Source organism: Oncorhynchus masou, chromosome 14 (assembly GCF_036934945.1).
Source record: "Oncorhynchus masou masou isolate Uvic2021 chromosome 14, UVic_Omas_1.1, whole genome shotgun sequence".
Taxonomy (NCBI): Eukaryota; Metazoa; Chordata; class Actinopteri; order Salmoniformes; family Salmonidae; genus Oncorhynchus; species Oncorhynchus masou.
The window spans coordinates 33,448,388-33,467,752 of record NC_088225.1 but is presented as its reverse complement, the minus strand read 5'-3'; the positions used below and the strand labels follow the sequence as shown (position 1 = coordinate 33,467,752).

At 49.1% G+C, this 19,365-nt stretch overlaps 1 protein-coding gene across 1 annotated transcript in view; it reads right to left on the bottom strand.

Annotated features, from left to right (window-relative positions):
- The window catches only part of LOC135554766 (polycomb protein suz12-A-like), a 39,870-nt gene that overhangs the window by 11,236 nt on the left and 9,269 nt on the right, over window positions 1-19,365 (bottom strand). The window contains exons 5-14 of the mRNA XM_064987198.1: window positions 19,189-19,238; window positions 18,635-18,720; window positions 18,038-18,281; window positions 16,000-16,099; window positions 14,125-14,230; window positions 6,241-6,412; window positions 5,603-5,694; window positions 2,816-2,913; window positions 2,498-2,540; window positions 2,017-2,174 (exon numbers count right to left, since the gene is read on the bottom strand). Of these exons, the coding sequence (XP_064843270.1) occupies window positions 2,017-2,174; window positions 2,498-2,540; window positions 2,816-2,913; window positions 5,603-5,694; window positions 6,241-6,412; window positions 14,125-14,230; window positions 16,000-16,099; window positions 18,038-18,281; window positions 18,635-18,720; window positions 19,189-19,238 (1,149 nt within the window). The remainder of the gene's footprint in view (window positions 1-2,016; window positions 2,175-2,497; window positions 2,541-2,815; window positions 2,914-5,602; window positions 5,695-6,240; window positions 6,413-14,124; window positions 14,231-15,999; window positions 16,100-18,037; window positions 18,282-18,634; window positions 18,721-19,188; window positions 19,239-19,365) is intronic.

Here is a 19,365-nt window from a genome sequence, read left to right as displayed (position 1 = left end):
CCTGCAGATGAAGGTGTGTGTGTGTGTCTGTCTGTCTGCGTTCCCTGCAGATGAAGGTGTGTGTGTCTGTCTGCGTTCCCTGCAGATGAAGGTGTGTGTGTCTGTCTGCGTTCCCTGCAGATGAAGGTGTGTGTGTCTGTCTGCGTTCCCTGCAGATGAAGGTGTGTGTCTGTCTGTCTGCGTTCCCTGCAGATGAAGGTGTGTGTCTGTCTGTCTGCGTTCCCTGCAGATGAAGGTGTGTGTCTGTCTGTCTGCGTTCCCTGCAGATGAAGGTGTGTGTGTGTGTCTGTCTGTCTGCGTTCCCTGCAGATGAAGGTGTGTGTGTCTGTCTGTCTGTCTGCGTTCCCTGCAGATGAAGGTGTGTCTGTCTGTCTGCGTTCCCTGCAGATGAAGGTGTGTGTGTCTGTCTGCGTTACCTGCAGATGAAGGTGTGTGTGTGTGTCTGTCTGTCTGCGTTCCCTGCAGATGAAGGTGTGTGTCTGTCTGTCTGCGTTACCTGCAGATGAAGGTGTGTGTGTGTGTGTGTGTCTGTCTGCGTTACCTGCAGATGAAGGTGTGTGTCTGTCTGCGTTACCTTCAGATGAAGGTGTGTGTGTGTGTGTGTGTGTGTGTCTGTCTGTCTGCGTTACCTGCAGATGAAGGTGTGTGTCTGTCTGCGTTACCTGCAGATGAAGGTGTGTGTGTCTGTCTGTGTTACCTGCAGATGAAGGTGTGTGTGTCTGTCTGTGTTACCTGCAGATGAAGGTGTGTGTGTGTGTGTGTCTGTCTGCGTTCCCTGCAGATGAAAGTGTGTGTGTGTGTGTGTCTGTCTGCGTTCACTGCAGATGAAGGTGTGTGTCTGTCTGCGTTACCTGCAGATGAAGGTGTGTGTGTGTGTGTCTGTCTGTGCGTTACCTGCAGATGAAGGTGTGTGTGTGTGTGTGTGTTACCTGCAGATGAAGGTGTGTGTGTGTGTGTGTGTTACCTGCAGATGAAGGTGTGTGTGTGTGTGTGTTACCTGCAGATGAAGGTGTGTGTGTGTGTGTGTGTCTGTCTGTCTGTCTGCGTTACCTGCAGATGAAGGTGTGTGTGTGTCTGTCTGCGTTACCTGCAGATGAAGGTGTGTGTGTGTGTGTGTCTGTCTGTCTGCGTTCCCTGCAGATGAAGGTGTGTGTCTGTCTGTCTGCGTTACCTGCAGATGAAGGTGTGTGTGTGTGTGTGTCTGTCTGCGTTACCTGCAGATGAAGGTGTGTGTCTGTCTGCGTTACCTGCAGATGTGTGTGTGTGTCTGTCTGCGTTACCTGCAGATGAAGGTGTGTGTCTGTCTGTCTGTTACCTGCAGATGAAGGTGTGTGTGTCTGTCTGCGTTACCTGCAGATGAAGGTGTGTGTGTGTCTGTCTGTCTGCGTTACCTGCAGATGAAGGTGTGTGTCTGTCTGTCTGCGTTACCTGCAGATGAAGGTGCAGATGAAGGTGTGTGTGTGTCTGTGTCTGTGTTACCTGCAGATGTGTCTTACCTGCAGATGTGTGTGTGTCTGTCTGCGTTACCTGCAGATGAAGGTGTGTGTGTGTGTGTGTCTGTCTGCGTTACCTGCAGATGAAGGTGTGTGTGTGTGTGTCTGTCTGTGCGTTACCTGCAGATGAAGGTGTGTGTCTGTGTGTTACCTGCAGATGAAGGTGTGTGTGTGTGTGTTACCTGCAGATGAAGGAGATGTGTGTGTGTGTGTGTGTTACCTGCAGATGAAGGTGTGTGTGTGTGTGTGTTACCTGCAGATGAAGGTGTGTGTGTGTGTGTGTGTCTGTCTGTCTGTCTGCGTTACCTGCAGATGAAGGTGTGTGTGTGTCTGTCTGCGTTACCTGCAGATGAAGGTGTGTCTGTCTGTCTGCGTTAACTGCAGATGAAGGTGTGTGTGTGTGTGTGTCTGTCTGTCTGCGTTACCTGCAGATGAAGGTGTGTGTGTGTGTCTGTCTGTCTGCGTTACCTGCAGATGAAGGTGTGTGTGTGTGTGTATGACCCAGACGTGTGTACCCAGTTACCTGCAGACGAGGATGTGTGTGACGGGGGATCTCTTGACGGGTCCGTTCCTGCTGAAGGCGAAGCCGGGCTGACTGTGAATATCCCGAGGATTCCCAGCGTGCGCCCCGTCGTAACGCTCATTAATCGACACGTCTATCCTCGCTCCTTTAGGGTGGGGCTGGTGAGGTCATAGAGCGTGTCAATCACAACGGACCTGTATAGTTTAATAACCAGCCCTTATTCAGCCCCCAATATGTACAGTTCCTGACGGTACACACCCCCACCCCTGGTCTCTCTCACCTCCTAGGCTGTTTACACAGCCAGACCAATTATTGGCAAAATATCAGAATTGGGCTGCCTGTCTAAATGCAGTCATAGTTGAAGATGAATCTGCTGTGGGCCAGTTTGAAGAGACTGTAGTCCTCCACAGTTCAGAGTACACCAGACACACACACACCCTGTCACTGGGTCTCTCTCTCTCTTGCTTCCCCTCGCTCTCACCACATAGTTGAAGATGAATCTGCTGTGGGCCAGTTTGAGGAGACTGTAGTCCTCCACAGTTCAGAGTACACCAGACACACACACACCCTGTCACTGGGTCTCTCTCTCTCTTGCTTGCCCTCGCTCTCACCACATAGTTGAAGATGAATCTGCTGTCGGCCAGTTTGAGGAGACTGTAGTCCTCCACAGTTCAGAGTACACCAGACAGTGGACACATCTCTAGTCACTGGGTCTGCTCTGTCTCTTGCTTCCCCTCGCTCTCACCACGTAGTTGAAGATGAATCTGCTGTGGGCCAGTTTGATAGTGTTTGAGGAGACTGTGAAAGTCTCCTACAGTTCAGAGTGCACCAGGGACAAGTGGAGGTCATCTCTAGCCTGGGCCCAGTCTGCTGCTGTGTGTTGTGGTTATACAGGAACTAGTTATAAAGGACCAGGTCTCTAATAACCCCCAGTCAGACCTGTTATAAAGGACCAGGTCTCTATACCAACCCCCCAGTCAGACCTCTATAAAACCAGGTCTAATAACCCCAGTCAGACCTGTTATAAAGGACCAGGTCTCTAATAACCCCCAGTCAGACCTGTTATAAAGGACCATGACCCCCAGTCAGACCTGTTATAAAGGACCAGTCTCTGACCATAGAGTATGAGCCAGTCAGACCTGTTATAAAGGACCAGGTCTCTAATCCCCATCATAAGACAGCCAAGTCTGTTATAAAGGACACTGTACCAAATGGGACCCTATTGCCTACATAGTGAACCATGGGCCCTGGTCAAATGAAGGGCACTGTTATAAAGGAACAGGATACAGACCTGTTATAAAGGACCAGGTCTCTAATAACCCCCAGTCAGACCTGTTATAAAGGACCAGGTCTCTAATAACCCCCAGTCAGACCTGTTATAAAGGACCAGGTCTCTAATAACCCCCAGTCAGACCTGTTATAAAGGACCAGGTCTCTAATAACCCCCAGTCAGACCTGTTATAAAGGACCAGGTCTCTAATACCATCCACCCCCAGTCAGACCTGTTATAAAGGACCAGGTCTCTAATAACCCCCAGTCAGACCTGTTATAAAGGACCAGGTCTCTAATAACCCCCAGTCAGACCTGTTATAAAGGACCAGGTCTCTAATAACCCCCAGTCAGACCTGTTATAAAGGACCAGGTCTCTAATAACCCCCAGTCAGACCTGTTATAAAGGACCAGGTCTCTAATAACCCCCAGTCAGACCTGTTATAAAGGACCAGGTCTCTAATAACCCCAGTCAGACCTGTTATAAAGGACCAGGTCTCTAATAACCCCCAGTCAGACCTGTTATAAAGGACCAGGTCTCTAATAACCCCCAGTACCTGTTATAAAGGACCAGGTCTCTAATAACCCCCAGTCAGACCTGTTATAAAGGACCAGGTCTCTAATAACCCCCAGTCAGACCTGTTATAAAGGACCAGGTCTCTAATAACCCCCAGTCAGACCTGTTATAAAGGACCAGGTCTCTAATAACCCCCAGTCATACCTGTTATAAAGGACCAGGTCTCTAATAACCCCCAGTCAGACCTGTTATAAAGGACCAGGTCTCTAATAACCCCCAGTCAGACCTGTCATAAAGGACCAGGTCTCTAATAACCCCCAGTCAGACCTGTTATAAAGGACCAGGTCTCTAATAACCCCCAGTCAGACCTGTTATAAAGGACCAGGTCTCTAATACCATCCACCTCCAGTCAGACCTGTCATAAAGGACCAGGTCTCTAATAACCCCCAGTCAGACCTGTTATAAAGGACCAGGTCTCTAATAACCCCCAGTCAGACCTGTTATAAAGGACCAGGTCTCTAATACCCCCAGTCAGACCTGTTATAAAGGACCAGGTCTCTAATAACCCCCAGTCAGACCTGTTATAAAGGACCAGGTCTCTAATAACCCCCAGTCAGACCTGTTATAAAGGACCAGGTCTCTAATAACCCCCAGTCAGACCTGTCATAAAGGACCAGGTCTCTAATAACCCCCAGTCAGACCTGTTATAAAGGACCAGGTCTCTAATAACCCCCAGTCAGACCTGTTATAAAGGACCAGGTCTCTAATAACCCCCAGTCAGACCTGTTATAAAGGACCAGGTCTCTAATAACCCCCAGTCAGACCTGTTATAAAGGACCAGGTCTCTAATAACCCCCAGTCAGACCTGTCATAAAGGACCAGGTCTCTAATACCCCCAGTCAGACCTGTTATAAAGGACCAGGTCTCTAATAACCCCCAGTCAGACCTGTTATAAAGGACCAGGTCTCTAATAACCCCCAGTCAGACCTGTTATAAAGGACCAGGTCTCTAATAACCCCCCAGTCAGATCTGTTATAAAGGACCAGGTCTCTAATAACCCCCAGTCAGACCTGTTATAAAGGACCAGGTCTCTAATAACCCCCAGTCAGACCTGTTATAAAGGACCAGGTCTCTAATAACCCCCCAGTCAGATCTGTTATAAAGGACCAGGTCTCTAATAACCCCCAGTCAGACCTGTTATAAAGGACAGGTCTCTAATAACCCCAGTCAGACCTGTCATAAAGGACCAGGTCTCTAATACCCCCAGTCAGACCTGTTATAAAGGACCAGGTCTCTAATAACCCCCAGTCAAACCTGTTATAAAGGACCAGGTCTCTAATAACCCCCAGTCAGACCTGTTATAAAGGACCAGGTCTCTAATAACCCCCCAGTCAGATCTGTTATAAAGGACCAGGTCTCTAATAACCCCCAGTCAGACCTGTTATAAAGGACCAGGTCTCTAATAACCCCCAGTCAGACCTGTTATAAAGGACCAGGTCTCTAATAACCCCCCAGTCAGATCTGTTATAAAGGACCAGGTCTCTAATAACCCCCAGTCAGACCTGTTATAAAGGACCAGGTCTCTAATAACCCCCAGTCATACCTGTTATAAAGGACCAGGTCTCTAATAACCCCCAGTCAGACCTGTTATAAAGGACCAGGTCTCTCATACCATCCACCTCCAGTCAGACACATAACAAGAGAACAAAAGACAAGTACAACACAACTGTGATTCAGACATGGATTGCACAATGCAATCTGCTCTAAAGTCAAGAATACAAGTGTGTTTCTCCCTCTCACCTGGTAGAATATGCGTAGATTGTCACTTGGTTCCTCAAGTGTGTGTTCCTGTCTCATCTGAAACTCTGTACTGCTGAAGGAGTCTTTCACAGCTACAGAGAGAGGGAAGAAATGTGTTCCACGTTTTAAAAGGGATTCTTTAACGTGTTCCACGTTTTAAAGGGATTCTTTAACGTGTTCCACGTTTTAAAGGGATTCTTTAACGTGTTCCACGTTTTAAAGGGATTCCTTAACGTGTTCCACGTTTTAAAGGGATTCCTTAACGTGTTCCACATTTAAAGGGATACTTCAGGATTTTGGTAATGAGGCCCTTTATCGACTTCCCCAGAAATCAGATCAACTCGTGGATACTACTTTTATTTCTCTGTGTCCAGTAAAGGATGTTGCTAACTATCACTGGCGCAATTGCTAACTAATGTTCGCTAGCAGACACTACAGACTTCCAGTCATTGTGACGCTAGTTAGCATTGGCTCACAAAACTACCTCTCAACTTCCTTTATACCGGACGCATAGACATAAAAATGATATCCATTTAAACATGGTATATGTTAAAGTTTAAATTGACACCATTTAGCGAGCTTCTACAAATTACAACAGTCCGTCTGTGTGCGAGTGCGTCGTCCGGCCCGTGTCTCACCTACGGTCTGAGTGGGTCTGAGGGAGCAGGGCTTAGGGTCGGAGGTCAGGCTGCTAGCGTCACCTGAGGGTTTGGCCAAAGGGGCCGTCGACCTGTCACTGGGCTCGCCTGTCCAACGCAGTGTGAACTGGAGAGTAGGACCCTTGGAGAACGTCTCAAACGGAGGGAGGAGCTACAGAAAGTGGCTGTGTGGGGGAGGGTTCAGAGAGACAAAGACACGAGTAAAGGGAAGTGCTGACCTCTTCCTGTCTGTTCAGAGAGGAAGACCAGGGGCCTGGGAGGAGGAATTACACACGAGTGATGCACCCTATACAAAACTTCTGTACTTTTTTGATACAATAATATTTATTTTAGGTACTTCTGCCAAATGTGTCTCACGGATCAAATGTGTTTATCAATGCAGTCGATGTACCACACAGAGTGCACCGTGCCTGTCGCCACTTAGCCTGTACTGGAAGTCTAGGCTGCATCATGTTAGCTCTCCACAGCCTGTACTGGGAGTCTGGACTGTATCATGTTAGCTCCCCACTTAGCCTGTACTGGGAGTCTAGGCTGTATCATGTTAGCTCCCCACTTAGCCTGTACTGGGAGTCTGGGCTGCATCATGTTAGCTCCCCACTTAGCCTGTACTGGGAGTCTGGGCTGCATCATGTTAGCTCCCCAGCTTAGCCTGTACTGGGAGTCTGGGCTGCATCATGTTAGCTCCCCACTTAGCCTGGACTGGGAGTCTGGGCTGCATCATGTTAGCTCCCCACTTAGCCTGGACTGGGAGTCCAGGCTGCATCATGTTAGCTCCCCACTTAGCCTGTACTGGGAGTCTAGGCTGCATCATGTTAGCTCCCACTTAGCCTGTACTGGGAGTCTAGGCTGCATCATGTTAGCTCCCACTTAGCCTGTACTGGGAGTCTAGGCTGCATCATGTTAGCTCTCCACTTAGCCTGTACTGGGAGTCTAGGCTGCATCATGTTAGCTCCCACTTAGCCTGTACTGGGAGTCCTGCATCATGTTAGCTCCCCACTTAGCCTGTACTGGGAGTCTGGACTGCATCATGTTAGCTCCCCACTTAGCCTGTACTGGGAGTCTAGGCTGCATCATGTTAGCTCCCAACTTAGCCTCTCAGATCACATCTCTGACAGGCTGCATAGCTCCCCACTTAGCCTGTACTGGGAGTCTAGGCTGCATCATGTTAGCTCCCCTTAGCCTGTACTGGGAGTCTGGACTGCATCATGTTAGCTCCCCACTTAGCCTGTACTGGGAGTCTAGGCTGCATCATGTTAGCTCTCCACTTAGCCTGTACTGGGAGTCTAGGCTGCATCATGTTAGCTCTCCACTTAGCCTGTACTGGGAGTCTAGGCTGCATCATGTTAGCTCCCACAGCCTGTACTGGGAGTCTAGGCTGCATCATGTTAGCTCCCACTTAGCCTGTACTGGAAGTCTAGGCTGCATCATGTTAGCTCCCCACTTAGCCTGTACTGGAAGTCTAGGCTGCATCATGTTAGCTCCCACTTAGCCTGTACTGGAAGCCTGTACTGCATCATGTTAGCTCCCCACTTAGCCTGTACTGGGATCTGAGGACTGCATCATGTTAGCTCCCCACTTAGCCTGTTTGGAGTCTAGGTTCCATGACTTAGCCTGTCTCTGGCTGCATCATGTTAGCTCCCCACTTAGCCTGTACTGGGAGTCTAGGCTGCATCATGTTAGCTCCCACTTAGCCTGTACTGGGAGTCTAGGCTGCATCATGTTAGCTCCCCACTTAGCCTGTACTGGGAGTCTAGGCTGCATCATGTTAGCTCCCACAGCCTGTACTGGGAGTCTAGGCTGCATCATGTTAGCTCCCCACTTAGCCTGTACTGGAAGTCTAGGCTGCATCATGTTAGCTCCCCACTTAGCCTGTACTGGGAGTCTAGGCTGCATCATGGCTCCCCACTTAGCCTGGACTGGGAGTCTAGGCTGCATCATGTTAGCTCTCCCACTTAGCCTGGACTGGGAGTCTAGGCTGCATCATGTTAGCTCCCACTTAGCCTGTACTGGGAGTCTAGGCTGCTTCATGTTAGCTCCCCACTTAGCCTGTACTGGGAGCATACTGGGAGTCTAGGCTGCATCATGTTAGCTCCCCACTTAGCCTGTACTGGGAGTCTAGGCTGCATCATGTTAGCTCTCCACTTAGCCTGTACTGGGAGTCTAGGCTGCATCATGTTAGCTCCCCACTTAGCCTGTACTGGGAGTCTAGGCTGCATCATGTTAGCTCCCCACTTAGCCTGTACTGGGAGTCTAGGCTGCATCATGTTAGCTCCCCACTTAGCCTGTACTGGGAGTCTAGGCTGCATCATGTTAGCTCCCCACTTAGCCTGTACTGGGAGTCTAGGCTGCATCATGTTAGCTCCCCACTTAGCCTGTACTGGGAGTCTAGGCTGCATCATGTTAGCTCCCCACTTAGCCTGTACTGGGAGTCTAGGCTGCATCATGTTAGCTCCCCACTTAGCCTGTACTGGGAGTCTAGGCTGCATCATGTTAGCTCTCCACTTAGATTCTTAACGTGTTTAGCTCTCCACTTAGCCTGTACTGGGAGTCTAGGCTGCATCATGTTAGCTCCCCACTTAGCCTGTACTGGGAGTCTAGGCTGCATCATGTTAGCTCTCCACTTAGCCTGTACTGGGAGTCTAGGCTGCATCATGTTAGCTCCCCACTTAGCCTGTACTGGGAGTCTAGGCTGCATCATGTTAGCTCCCCACTTAGCCTGTACTGGGAGTCTGGACTGCATCATGTTAGCTCCCCACTTAGCCTGTACTGGGAGTCTAGGCTGCATCATGTTAGCTCCCCACTTAGCCTGTACTGGGAGTCTAGGCTGCATCATGTTAGCTCCCCTCTTAGCCTGTACTGGGAGTCTAGGCTGCATCATGTTAGCTCCCCTAACTAAGCCTGTACTGGGAGTCACTGCATCATGTTAGCTTCCAGTTAGCCTGTACGCTAGTTAGCATAGGCTCATCAATGTTAGCTCTCCACTTAGCCTGTACTGGGAGTCTAGGCTGCATCATGTTAGCTCCATTTAAGCCTGTACTGTTAAAGTCTAGGCTGCATCATTTAGCTCCCACTTAGCCTGTACTGGAAGTCTAGGCTGCATCATGTTAGCTCCCCGGTCTTAGCCTGTACTGGGAGTCAGGGCTGCATCATGTTAGCTCCCCACTTAGCCTGTACTGGGAGTCACAGGGGCTGCATCATGTTAGCTGGGCTCCACTTAGCCTGTACTGGGAGTCTAGGCTGCATCATGGAGCTCTCCACTTAGCCTGGAGGGAGGAGGCTGCATCATGGGGGAGCTCCCCACTTAGCCTGTACTGGGAGTCTAGGCTGCATCATGTTAGCTTCCAGGAAGCCTGTACTGGGAGTCTAGGCTGCATCATGTGATGCACCCACAAAACTTCTGTACTTTTTTGATACTAATGCATTATTTTAGCTCCCACTTTAGCCAACTGGAAGTCTAGGCTCATCATGTTTAGCTCCCCACTTAGCCTCGACTGGAGTCTAGGCTGCATCATGTTAGCTCCCACTTAGCCTGTACTGGGAGTCTAGGCTGCATCATGTTAGCTCCCCACTTAGCCTGTACTGGGAGTCTAGGACTGCATCATGTTAGCTCCCCACTTAGCCTGTACTGGGAGTCTAGGCTGTATCATGTTAGCTCCCCACTTAGCCTGTACTGGGAGTCTAGGCTGCATCATGTTAGCTCCCCACTTAGCCTGTACTGGGAGTCTAGGCTGCATCATGTTAGCTCTCCACTTAGCCTGTACTGGGAGTCTAGGCTGCATCATGTTAGCTCCCCACTTAGCCTGTACTGGGAGTCTAGGCTGCATCATGTTAGCTCCCCACTTAGCCTGTACTGGGAGTCTGGACTGCATCATGTTAGCTCCCCACTTAGCCTGTACTGGGAGTCTAGGCTGCATCATGTTAGCTCCCCACTTAGCCTGTACTGGGAGTCTAGGCTGCATCATGTTAGCTCCCCACTTAGCCTGTACTGGGAGTCTAGGCTGCATCATGTTAGCTCCCCACTTAGCCTGTACTGGGAGTCTGGACTGCATCATGTTAGCTCCCCACTTAGCCTGTACTGGGAGTCTAGGCTGCATCATGTTAGCTCTCCACTTAGCCTGTACTGGGAGTCTAGGCTGCATCATGTTAGCTCCCCACTTAGCCTGTACTGGGAGTCTAGGCTGCATCATGTTAGCTCTCCACAGCCTGTACTGGGAGTCTAGGCTGCATCATGTTAGCTCCCCACTTAGCCTGTACTGGAAGTCTAGGCTGCATCATGTTAGCTCCCCACTTAGCCTGTACTGGAAGTCTAGGCTGTATCATGTTAGCTCTCCACTTAGCCTGTACTGGGAGTCTAGGCTGCATCATGTTAGCTCCCCACTTAGCCTGTACTGGGAGTCTGGACTGTATCATGTTAGCTCCCCACTTAGCCTGTACTGGGAGTCTGGACTGTATCATGTTAGCTCCCCACTTAGCCTCCACTAGGAGTCTGGACTGTATCATGTTAGCTCCTCACTTAGTCTGGACTGTATCATGTTAACTTCAAAACAGTCTTAGTGGGGAGCTAACACACTTGAATAATGCAACATGGATAAATGTTGAAACTGATAATTACTAGTCGTAAAACATACAGGGTAGAATAACTTTACAATGCATGAAGATACCGGTAGCTTCCAACTTCGTAGGCTAACGTTCCATGCTAGCTGACAGCTAAAGCTAACATTTCACTACCACTAGTGGTTTTTACGCAGGACCTTATTCGAAATGTGAATTCACATCATTTTATGATTCATCGTTAAAAAAATAATAATAATTTTAAATGGCTGTTTCAATGTTGTACATTTGTCACATCCCTATTTTAAATGTAATGATACTGAACTTCTAAGATGTCTAACTATTGAACAGAGTTGTAGCTGAGTTCATCTGACTGGATCAGGTGCCATTCTATTGAACAGAGTAGTAGCTGAGTTCATCTGATTGGATCAGGAGCCATTCTATTGAACAGAGTAGTAGCTGAGTTCATCTGATTGGATCAGGAGCCATTCTATTGAACAGAGTAGTAGCTGAGTTCATCTGATTGGATCAGGAGCCATTCTATTGAACAGAGTAGTAGCTGAGTTCATCTGATTGGATCAGGAGCCATTCTATTGAACAGAGTAGTAGCTGAGTTCATCTGATTGGATCAGGTGACTAACTATTGAACAGAGTAGTAGCTGAGTTCATCTGACTGGATCAGGAGACTAACTATTGAACAGAGTAGTAGCTGAGTTCATCTGACTGGACCAGGAGCCATTCTATTGAACAGAGTTGTAGCTGAGTTCATCTGATTGGATCAGGAGACTAACTATTGAACAGAGTTGTAGCTGAGTTCATCTGACTGGACCAGCAGCCATTCTGGGACTTGTTGATATACCTTTTATTTATATACATGTTTTATTGAACTAGGCAAGTCAGTTAAGAAGAAATGTTTATTTACAATGAGGCCTACCAAAAGGCAAATGGCCTCCTGCGGGGACGAGGGCTGGGATTAAAAATTATACATACACACACACACACACACACACACACACACACACACACACACATACATACATACATACATACATACATGGACCCTATTCCAACTAAACTACTGAAAGAGCTGCTTCCTGTGCTTGGCCCTCCTATGCTGAACATAATAAACGTCTCTCTATCCACCGGATGTGTACCAAACTCACTAAAAGTGGCAGTAATAAAGCCTCTCTTGAAAAAGCCAAACCTTGACCCAGAAAATATAAAAAACTAAATCGGCCTATATCGAATCTTCCATTCCTCTCAAAAAAAAAAATGAAAAAGCTGTTCACTGCCTCCCTGAAGACAACAATGTATACGAAATGTTTCAGTCTGGTTTTAGACCCCATCATAGCACTGAGACTGCACTTGTAAGGTGGTAAATGACCTTTTAATGACGTCAGACCGAGGCTCTGCATCTGTCCTCGTGCTCCTAGAACTTAGTGCTGCTTTTGATACCATCGATCACCACATTCTTGTGGAGAGATTGGAAACCCAAATTGTCAACACAGACAAGTTCTGGCCTGGTTTACATCTTATCTGTCGGAAAGATATCAGTTTGTCTCTGTGAATGGTTTGTCCTCTGACAAATCAACTGTAAATGTCGGTGTTCCTCAAGGTTCCCTTTTAGGACCACTATTGTTTTCACTATATATTTTACCTCTTGGGGATGTCATTCGAAAACATAATGTTAACTTTCACTGCTATGTGGATGACACACAGCTGTACATTTCAATTAAACATTGTGAAGCCCCAAAATTGCCCTTGCCAGAAGCATGTGTTTCAGACATAAGGAAGTGGATGGCTGCAAACGTTCTACTTTTAAACTCGGACAAAACAGAGATGCTTGTTCTAGGTCCCAAGAAACAAAGAGATCTTCTGTTGTATCTGACAATTAATCTTAATGGTTGTACAGTCGTCTGAAATAAAACTGTGAAGGACCTCGGCGTTACTCTGGACCCTGATCTCTCTTTTGAAGAATATATCAAGACCATTTCAAGGACAGCTTTTTTCCATCTTCATAACATTGCAAAAATCAGAAACTGTGTAGTCTGGCCCAGGAGTGGGAAGGTGAACGGAAAGGCACTGGAGCAACGAACCGCCCTTGCTGTCTCTGCCTGGCCGGTTCCCCTCTTTCCACTGGGATTCTCTGCCTCTAACCCTATTACAGGGGCTGAGTCACTGGCTTACTGGGGCTCTTTCATGCCGTCCCTGGAAGGGGTGCGTCACCTGAGTGGGTTGATTCACTGATGTGGTCATCCTGTCTGGGTTGGCGCCCCCCCTTGGGTTGTGCCATGGCGGAGATCTTTGTGGGCTATACTCAGCCTTGTCTCAGGATGGTAAGTTGGTGGTTGAAGATATCCCACTAGTGGTGTGGGGGCTGTGCTTTGGCAAAGTGGGTGGGGTTATATCCTTCCTGTTTGGCCCTGTCCGGGGGTGTCCTCGGATGGGGCCACCGTGTCTCCTGACCCCTCCTGTCTCAGCCTGCAGTATTTATGCTGCAGTAGTTTGTGTCGGGGGGCTCGGGTCAGTTTGTTATATCTGGAGTACTTCTCCTGTCCTATTCGGTGTCCTGTGTGAATCTAAGTGTGCGTTCTCTAATTCTCTCCTTCTCTCTTTCTTTCTCTCTCTCGGAGGACCTGAGCCCTAGGACCATGCCCCAGGACTACCTGACATGATGACTCCTTGCTGTCCCCAGTCCACCTGGCCTTGCTGCTGCTCCAGTTTCAACTGACCTGAGCCCTAGGACCATGCCCCAGGACAACCTGACATTATGACTCCTTGCTGTCCCCAGTCCACCTGACCGTGCTGCTGCTCCAGTTTCAACTGTTCTGCCTTATTATTATTCGACCATGCCAGTCATTTATGAACATTTGAACATCTTGGCCATGTTCTGTTATAATCTCCACCCGGCACAGCCAGAAGAGGACTGGCCACCCCCCACACAGCCTGGTTCCTCTCTAGGTTTCTTCCTAGGTTTTGGCCTTTCTAGGGAGTTTTTCCTAGCCACCATGCTTCTACACCTGCATTGCTTGCTGTTTGGGGTTTTAGACTGGGTTTCTGTACAGCACTTTGAGATATCAGCTGATGTAAGAAGGGCTATATAAATAAATTTGATTTGATATATATATATATAAAATATAAGACAAAACACACATCATGATAGAGACAACACAACAGCACATAAAGAGAGACCTAAGACAACAACATAGCATGGCATTAGCACATGACAACATATTGTTTTGGTATGGAGTAACGTGATACTAAACCTGGTTTCCAAGTCCAAATTGTGGTCTGGTGACAACACACACGTACCTTTCCATCCAGGTTCGTTTCCCAGGTGGCTCTCTTCTTGTTGACAGGACATTCCACCATCTGCTGCATAGACACCTCATACTCTCCATCTAACAACTGCAGACGCCTACACACACACACACACAAAAACATTCAGATACAGCCCATCCAACAACTGCAGACGCCCACACACACACAGAAAACATTAACAGCAACAGATACAGCCCATCCAACAACTGCAGACGCCCACACACACACACGAAAACATTAACAGCAACAGATACAGCCCATCCAACAACTGCAGACGCCCACACACACACACGAAAACATTAACAGCAACAGATACAGCCCATCCAACAACTGCAGACGCACGAAAACATTAACAGCAACAGATACAGCCCATCCAACAACTGCAGACGCCCACACACACACACGAAAACATTAACAGCAACAGATACAGCCCATCCAACAACTGCAGACGCCCACACACACACACGAAAACATTAACAGCAACAGATACAGCCCATCCAACAACCGCAGACGCCTGAAAGGAGGAAGGGACATTGGCCGTCTTCCAGAGCTTCAGATCTGTGATGCAGAATGAGTCGGTTTTTGTGAACAAAGGTGATTTCTAGACGGCCAACTGCAAAGCAGTTGTTGTGGAACAAGCCACACAGCCCGCCAGAGACGCGGAACAAACCCGCCAGAGACGCGGAACAAGCCCTCCAGAGACGCGGAACAAGCCCGCCAGAGACGCGGAACAAGCCCGCCAGAGGCGCGGAGAACAAGCCCTCCAGAGGCGCGGACCAAGCCCTCCAGAGGCGCGGACCAAGCCCTCCAGAGGCGCGGACCAAGCCCTCCAGAGGCGCGGACCAAGCCCCACAGTCCTCCAGAGGCGCGGACCAAGCCCCACAGTCCCCCGGACCAAGCCCCACAGTCCTCCAGAGACGCGGACCAAGCCCCACAGTCCTCCAGCGCGGACCAAGCCCCACAGTCCTCCCCGGACCAGTCCGGACCAGAGGCGCGGGACCAAGGCGCGGCCCCACAGTCCTCCAGAGGCGCGGACCAAGCCCCACAGTCCTCCAGAGGCGGACCAAGCCCCACAGTCCTCCAGAGGCGCGGACCAAGCCCCACAGTCCTCCAGAGGTCGCGGACCAAGCCCCACAGTCCTCCAGATTCGCGGACCAAGCCCCACAGTCCTCCAGAGGCGCGGACCAAGCCCCACAGTCCTCCAGAGGCGCGGACCAAGCCCCACAGTCCTCCAGAGGCGCGGACCAAGCCCCACAGAGGCGCGGAGTCCTCCAGAGTCGCGGACCAAGCCCCACAGTCCTCCAGAGGCGCGGACCAAGCCCCACAGTCCTCCAGAGGCGCGGAGTCCTCCAAGCCCCACAGTCCTCCAGAGCGGACCGCAGGACCAAGCCCCACAGTCCTCCAGCCCCACAGTCCGCGCGGACCAAGCCCCACAGGAGCCCCACAGTCCTCCAGAGTCGCGGACCAAGCCCCACAGTCCTCCAGAGGCGCGGAGCCCCACAGTCCTCCGCCCCACGGACCAAGACCCCCACAGTCCTCCAGTCGCGGACCAAGCCCCACAGTCCTCCAGAGTCGCGGGACCAAGTCCTCCCCCACAGTCCTCCAGAGCCCCACAGCGGACCAAGCCCCACAGTCCTCCCAGAAAGTCCTCACAGTCCTATCCAGAGGCGCAGACCAAGCCCCACAGTCCTCCAGAGGCACAGACCAAGCCCCACAGTCCTCCAGAGACGCAGACCAAGCCCCACAGTCCTCCAGAGACGCGGACCAAGCCCCACAGTCCTCCAGAGACGCGGACCAAGCCCCACAGTCCCAGAAAGTCCTCAAGTATAGTAAGACATAGCTCTGTGTGTGTGTGTGTGTGTGTACCTGTTCTTATCAAACACAGTCATCTGAGCTACGAACGTTGTTTCTCCCACTTCTTCCTGTCTGACGGTAGAGCTTCTCTTCTTCCTGTTACACACATCCTCTGTTCCAATACAAGACTGGGGTTAACACACACACACATCCTCTGTTCCAATACAAGACTGGGGTTACACACACACACACATCCTCTGTTCCAATCTGTTAACACACACACACACACATCCTCTGTTCCAATACAAGACTGTGGTTAACACACACACACACATCCTCTGTTCCAATACAAGACTGGGGTTAACACACACACACATCCTCTGTACCAATACAAGACTGGGGTTAACACACACACACACATCCTCTGTTCCAATACAAGACTGGGGTTAACACACACACACATCCTCTGTTCCAATACAAGACTGGGGTTAACACACACACATCCTCTGTACCAATACAAGACTGGGGTTAACACACACACACACACACACATCCTCTGTACCAATACAAGACTGGGGTTAACACACACACACACATCCTCTGTTCCAATACAAGACTGGGGTTAACACACACACACACACACACATCCTCTGTACCAATACAAGACTGGGGTTAACACACACACACACACATCCTCTGTTCCAATACAAGACTGGGGTTAACACACACACATCCTCTGTTCCAATACAAGACTGGGGTTAACACACACACACATCCTCTGTTCCAATACAAGACTGGGGTTAACACACACACATCCTCTGTTCCAATACAAGACTGGGGTTAACACACACACACACACACACATCCTCTGTTCCAATACAAGACTGGGGTTAACACACACACATCCTCTGTACCAATACAAGACTGGGGTTAACACACACACACACACACACACACATCCTCTGTACCAATACAAGACTGGGGTTAACACACACACACACACACACATCCTCTGTACCAATACAAGACTGGGGTTAACACACACACACACACACACACACACATCCTCTGTTCCAATACAAGACAATACAAGACTGGGGTTAACACACACACATCCTCTGTTCCAATACAAGACTGGGGTTACACACACACACACACATCCTCTGTACCAATACAAGACTGGGGTTAACACACACACACACATCCTCTGTACCAATACAAGACTGGGGTTACACACACACATCCTCTGTTCCAATACAAGACTGGGGTTAACACACACACACACACCAATACAAGACTGGGGTTAACACACATCCTCTGTACCAATACATCCTCTGTTCCAATACAAGACTGGGGTTAACACACACACACACACACACATCCTCTGTTCCAATACAAGACTGGGGTTAACACACACACACACACACACACATCCTCTGTTCCAATACAAGACTGGGGTTAACACACACACACACACACACACACAACCTCTGTACCAATACAAGACTGGGGTAACACACACACACACACACACATCCTCTGCACCAATACAAGACACACACACACACACACACATCCTCTGTACCAATACAAGACTGGGGTTAACACACACACATCCTCTGTACCAATACAAGACTGGGGTTAACACACACACACACACACACACATCCTCTGTTCCAATACAAGACTGGGGTTAACACACACACACACACACACACACATCCTCTGTTCCAATACAAGACTGGGGTTAACACACACACACACATCCTCTGCACCAATACAAGACTGGGGTTAACACACACACACACACACACACACACACATCCTCTGTTCCAATACAAGACTGGGGTTAACACACACATCCTCTGTTCCAATACAAGACTGGGGTTAACACACACACACATCCCCTGTACCAATACAAGACTGGGGTTAACACACACACATCCTCTGTTCCAATACAAGACTGTGGTTAACACACACACACATCCTCTGTACCAATACAAGACTGGGGTTAACACACACACACACACACATCCCCTGTACCAATACAAGACTGGGGTTAACACACACCATCTACCCTAGTGACGTTAAACTCCAGCACTAAGCCTACCTATATTCTCATTGGTCTGTCCATTGACCAGTCCGTTGTGCTGCGTCCTGCCTGGTCCAGACACTCTGAACAACAGGGAGTAGGACTTAACCGTGTGGCCGTTGCTGGCATCAAACTCACTACTGGACACCACCAGAGAAGGACAGGAGCCCGGCTTGGGCTGGCTGCTGGGAGTGCTGCTGTCTGGGTTCAGGGGCACCTGTTTCTTCCCTGTGGGAACCTGCTTCACTGGACAGCTCACATCCTGGGGGTGGGAGAGAACAGGGGAGTGGAAATGTGTATGGGAGAGTGGGGAGAAAAGAGAGAAGAGGATGAGAGAGAACGGGGGAGTGGAAATGTGTATGAGAGAGTGGGGAGAAAAGGGAGAAGAGGATGAGAGAGAACGGGGGAGTGGAAATGTGTATGAGAGAGTGGGGAGAAAAGAGAGAAGAGGATGGGAGAGAACAGGGGAGTGGAAATGTGTATGAGAGAGTGGGGAGAAAAGAGAGAAGAGGATGGGAGAGATAAGAGGGGTGAAATGAGAGAGATGATGTGAGCGCACGCACACACACACTTACATTTTTGTCACCTAGCAGACGCTCTCACACTCTCTCTTACCTTCCTCTTCTTGTGACAGACTTTAACCAGCAGCACCTCTAGAGAAACAGAGTTCTGCTCATTCTCTGAGGCTACTGATGATTTCTCTGTAGAAAGACAGTAACCGTCGGGATTAGAGGGGAATGAGAAGACAGTAACCGTCGGGATTAGAGGGGAATGAGAAGACAGTAACCGTCGGGATTAGAGAGGAATGAGAAGACAGTAACCGTCAGGATTAGAGGGGAATGAGAAGACAGTAACCGTCAGGATTTAAATAAATAACGTGCATTTGATATCTGATTAAATTGATATTTGCCATCGTCCCTGCAAATAAGTTAAACACTTACCGACCATCATCCATACAATCATCAAGTTAAACACTTACCGACCATCATCCATACAAACATCAAGTTAAACACTTACCAACCATCATCCATACAAACATCAAGTTAAACACTTACCAACCATCATCCATACAAACATCAAGTTAAACACTTACCGACCATCATCCATACAAACATCAAGTTAAACACTTACCAACCATCATCCATACACACATCGAGTTAAACACTTACCGACTTTATGAAAGAACCCAGTGAAGGTGAGTTGCAGGTGTGAAGCCAGGCTGGGGACAGAGTTATACAAAAGTTACCAAAAATACCTTAGATCTTATTCTTTCAGGTGTGAATGGGTGCTTTGGGACTATGGATATCAAGCACTTTGGGAGTTAAAGTAATAGTCCACTCAAAAAC